A 3,734-nucleotide genomic window follows, 5' to 3' on the forward strand; every position below is an offset into this window, starting at 1 on the left:
ATCACTTTATTAAATAAGGTTTAATTAAAAAAAAAAAAAAAAAAAAAATGACTTCATCTAGATGTTTGACTGCTAGGCCATATTAAGTCTTATTTATCCTGTTATGTTATAGTTCGTAGGTGCTGCCTTGCCATCAAAACATGCAGTAAATTAGTCATTTTAGTACTCTACAGCTGTTTCAGAACAAAAGATAGCAAATGCTGACCAGTTTTGACTCTTCCCGGTTGTTTTTCTTGGGTTAGCCTCAGTCTGTTTACCAGTGGTAATTTTTTTGTCAGGCTGAGATGTTTAAAATTGAGTGGAAAACCTAGGTAGTTTGTATTAAAATATTAATGTGTGCAGCCCTGATTGCTTATTTGTTAAACTGTTGAACTTCAGATTCAAGTACAGTCACTGGTGCAATCTTGGGAACAAATTGAGAATTTAATTCATTTAGCAGGAGCTTTTCTTCACAGCAACATACCTCTTACAAAAAGTACAATTTGTGCACTCAGTAATGTGGAGTAACACTAATGTGCTTGTGACCCCATGCCGAGGTGTAAGGGTACAGCATGGAGGCCGGCCGCTACGAGGTCCTGGCTGCTGTGGGTGAGGGCGCCTCCGGACGCGTGTTCAAGGCACGCGAGACCGGCGGCTGCCAGCGCCTCGTGGCCCTCAAGAAGGTCAGGGTCCTCGAGCAGATGGAGGAAGGCGTGCCTGCCTTCGTGATCCGCGAGGTGGGACTGCTGCGCAAGTTGGAGGCCTTCGACCACCCCAACGTGGTCAAGTAAATCGAAAAACCCTCCTCATAGATGTTTTTATTGTCATGTTTGTTGTTAATAATAATAATAATAATAATAAGAATAAGAATAAGAATATAAATAATTTTCATTATTTATCATTTAACTTCTGCTCCGTGTGATTTACAATGTTGAATAATCCAACTTGATTCATTTACACAGCTAGGTATTCTTGGTTCATTCAAGGTAGGTACCTTGGTCGAGCCTATTAAAGCAGGAGAATTGATTCGGACCTGGGACCTTAGCATTGCAGGGAAACGGCCCTAACAATTACATGACCTGCTCACCACACATTACCATTTTCTGGGTTATATTTGCAGGTTATGTGAACCCTGTTGTAACCTGTAGGTTGTTTCTTCAAGCCCCACTTGGTGCTATTGCTGCAGTACTCTTGATCAAAGTATTTACTCTGAACTGACCTGCAAAAATACATGAGTGCTGTATCAGTGTATACATATTACAAGTCATTATGGATAATATTATAGTACAGTATAGTAGTAATACAGCAAAGTATTACTGCCCTGTTTCTGGACAGTTAAAACCAGCTGTTGATCTCTGAGTGTAAGTAGAGCTCTTTTCTATTTGTTTATTCAGGGTAAGGCTGAGTTCTAAATTTATTAATTCATATTACTTGTTTTCTAGGTTATTAGATGTTTCAGTTGAAGTCGAAAATCAGACCCCAGAGCTGACTTTAGTGTTTGAATATGTTGATCAAGATTTGTGTGCATTTCTTGCCTCGGTAGCAGAGACTGGTCTCAGCAGGGGGAAAATTAAGGTGAGATGTCCTTTTTGTCATAGTCCATGCAATATCAACTGTTAAACCTTTGATCCACAATAGTTTATGTCATTAATGTAGTTACCCATGTAATTTTCTGAAAACCATTATGTTATGTGAATTCAGTCTCCGTTATGTTAATACTGTTGTATTTTTTCATTTAGCTGATGCTTTTCTCCAAAGTGACTGAGGTTTTCATACTAAGCTACTACCATTATTTACTCATTTATACACATTTCATTTTTAAAAACAAAAAAAGCTTACACACTCATGCACCTACATGGCTATGATTTGATTTACTGCACAGGTTTGGATCAGCCTGTCAGTTGGTACAGGTGTCCCTCCAGTTTCCTCCTTTCTGTAAAAGAAAAAGGTGTCCCCATGTATCTCCTCCTGTCCTCGCAGGACATAATGTTACAGCTGCTGCGAGGCCTAGACTTCCTTCACACCAACATGCTGGTGCACCGAGACCTGAAGCCGCAAAATGTGCTGGTCAGCAGCCACGGTGAGATCAAGATTGCGGATTTTGGTCTGGCGCGGATCTACAGCCACCACATGGCTCTCACGCCCATCGTAAGTCTGCACTGACTGGATCCTGACATGCTAGTGTTTTAACCCTAACAATTTGTACAAGTGAATATGTCACTGGACAGAAACTAAACTAAGTATTCTGCCTCCTAAACCCATCACCCTGTAATAAATTCATAACAAAGTCCTGTGGTCTTATGCAGCCTGACACATTCTTTGCTGTTCTCTAGATGATGACATCACTTCCTGTGGGTATGTGCTCCTCAGGTGGTGACCCTGTGGTACAGAGCTCCGGAGGTCCTGCTACACTTCGGCTACATGTCCTCCGTGGACATGTGGAGCACTGGCTGCATCTTCGCTGAGCTCTTCCTCCTCAGGTAGGGAGAGCACAGTAAACCACTGTACACCCCCCGCTGCATCACGGAGACACGCTTGCGTGTAACACACATCTGGCTGCACTTCTTTTTGGCAGACCCTTGTTTTGCGGCTATTCTGACATACAGCAGCTCCAGAAAATCATAGAGTAAGTCACTACATGTCCTCTTTAATAGTGAGATGATTTCATGGTCAGCGATGCTTTGTAGCTTTGCAGGCTGGGGGTATCAATGCTTACAGAGTAACTTAGGGTTAAATTGGGTTAAGGTTAAGAGTCACATTGCGTTAAGGTTAGAGTCAAATTAGGTGTTCCCAGATAGCTCGAGTGTGTAACTCTTCCTTGTTGGTCCTCAGTGTGATCGGCCTGCCTGCACAGGAGGACTGGCCTACCGAGAGCCCCATCCCGTACCCTGCCAACTGGAAGAGTGGTAATACCTTAAATCAGCTGCTGCCGAACTTGCACCAGGAAGAGAGGGACCTGCTCTTGGTAAGTTTTAATGGGTGCGAGTCTTGCAATAGTGTGTAAAGTAGGAGATGGAAGTATTTTTTTTTGGAAATTGGAGCAATGGTCTTCCTATTAGTGAACTGGTCACTGATTGACGGTACTTTGGGATTGGCATATCCACATCTACACTCCTTGGGATGTTGGTGAAATGCCCTGTTGGATTCTGAGTTAATGAGAATGACTTTGTTTCTAAATCAGAATTCACAGCCCGTTCCTGCCAGGGTGTGATGGGGGGAACCAGTTTAAAGGCAGCTGGAATACCTCACTAGCCCAGCGCTGTGAGAAAAGGCTAAATTGGTAACAGTCCATTTAATCGAGGGCCCAAGTTCTGGACTGGAGATCCCGATGTACTGTAAGCCACGAGAAGCAGGCTTGAGGACCACTGCAGGGATACAGGTTTCTTTGCAGGGGTGTGTTGGAACAGGGGATTGACTGTGTTTTGTCGGTGTGCCCACAGCAATTTCTGGTCTTTAACCCATCCAAGCGTGTCTCAGCCTTTGAGGCTTTGAGACACACCTTCCTGGCTGAGCAGTAGCACCGCTACCCAGGGACCCTATGGCTGCTGAAGAGCTGGCGGAATAGCGGTTAATTCACGGCGGTACCTTCGCTCAAAGGAGATGAGGACTGTTGCCAGTTGTTCACTTCAATAAAAGTGTTATTTCCTTTGTGAATGTCTCAGTTTTTACTTGAGGGCAGAAGATTCACATCCTACCTGTGTTCATCTCAGAGATGTGCAACATGACGGTAACTGGTACTGTTCCAGAGTTTAGGT

At 43.5% G+C, this 3,734-nt stretch overlaps 1 protein-coding gene across 1 annotated transcript; it reads left to right on the plus strand.

Annotated features, from left to right (window-relative positions):
- Positions 1–469: 469 nt before the first annotated feature.
- On the plus strand, positions 470–3,497 carry LOC114909848 (cyclin-dependent kinase 6-like). The gene is made up of 7 exons (XM_029249623.1): positions 470–766; positions 1,422–1,554; positions 1,960–2,127; positions 2,350–2,459; positions 2,555–2,605; positions 2,812–2,944; positions 3,420–3,497. Exons 1-7 carry the CDS (start codon positions 552–554, stop codon positions 3,495–3,497), a joined length of 888 nt encoding a protein of 295 aa, XP_029105456.1. The 5' UTR covers positions 470–551.
- The last annotated feature ends 237 nt before the right edge of the window (positions 3,498–3,734 follow it).

Source organism: Scleropages formosus, unplaced genomic scaffold (assembly GCF_900964775.1).
Source record: "Scleropages formosus unplaced genomic scaffold, fSclFor1.1, whole genome shotgun sequence".
In the NCBI taxonomy this organism is placed as follows: Eukaryota; Metazoa; Chordata; class Actinopteri; order Osteoglossiformes; family Osteoglossidae; genus Scleropages; species Scleropages formosus.

What these genes read in the sequence shown, in the direction of transcription:
- LOC114909848 (XM_029249623.1), top strand. Translation starts at nt 552, where the DNA reads ATGGAGGCCGGCCGCTACGAGGTCCTGGCTGCTGTGGGTGAGGGCGCC. An exon ending in TCAGCAGGGGGAAAATTAAG is followed by an intron (nt 1,555 to 1,959) that starts GTGAGATGTCCT and finishes CTGTCCTCGCAG; the next exon opens with GACATAATGTTACAGCTGCT. An exon ending in ACATGGCTCTCACGCCCATC is followed by an intron (nt 2,128 to 2,349) that starts GTAAGTCTGCAC and finishes TGTGCTCCTCAG; the next exon opens with GTGGTGACCCTGTGGTACAG.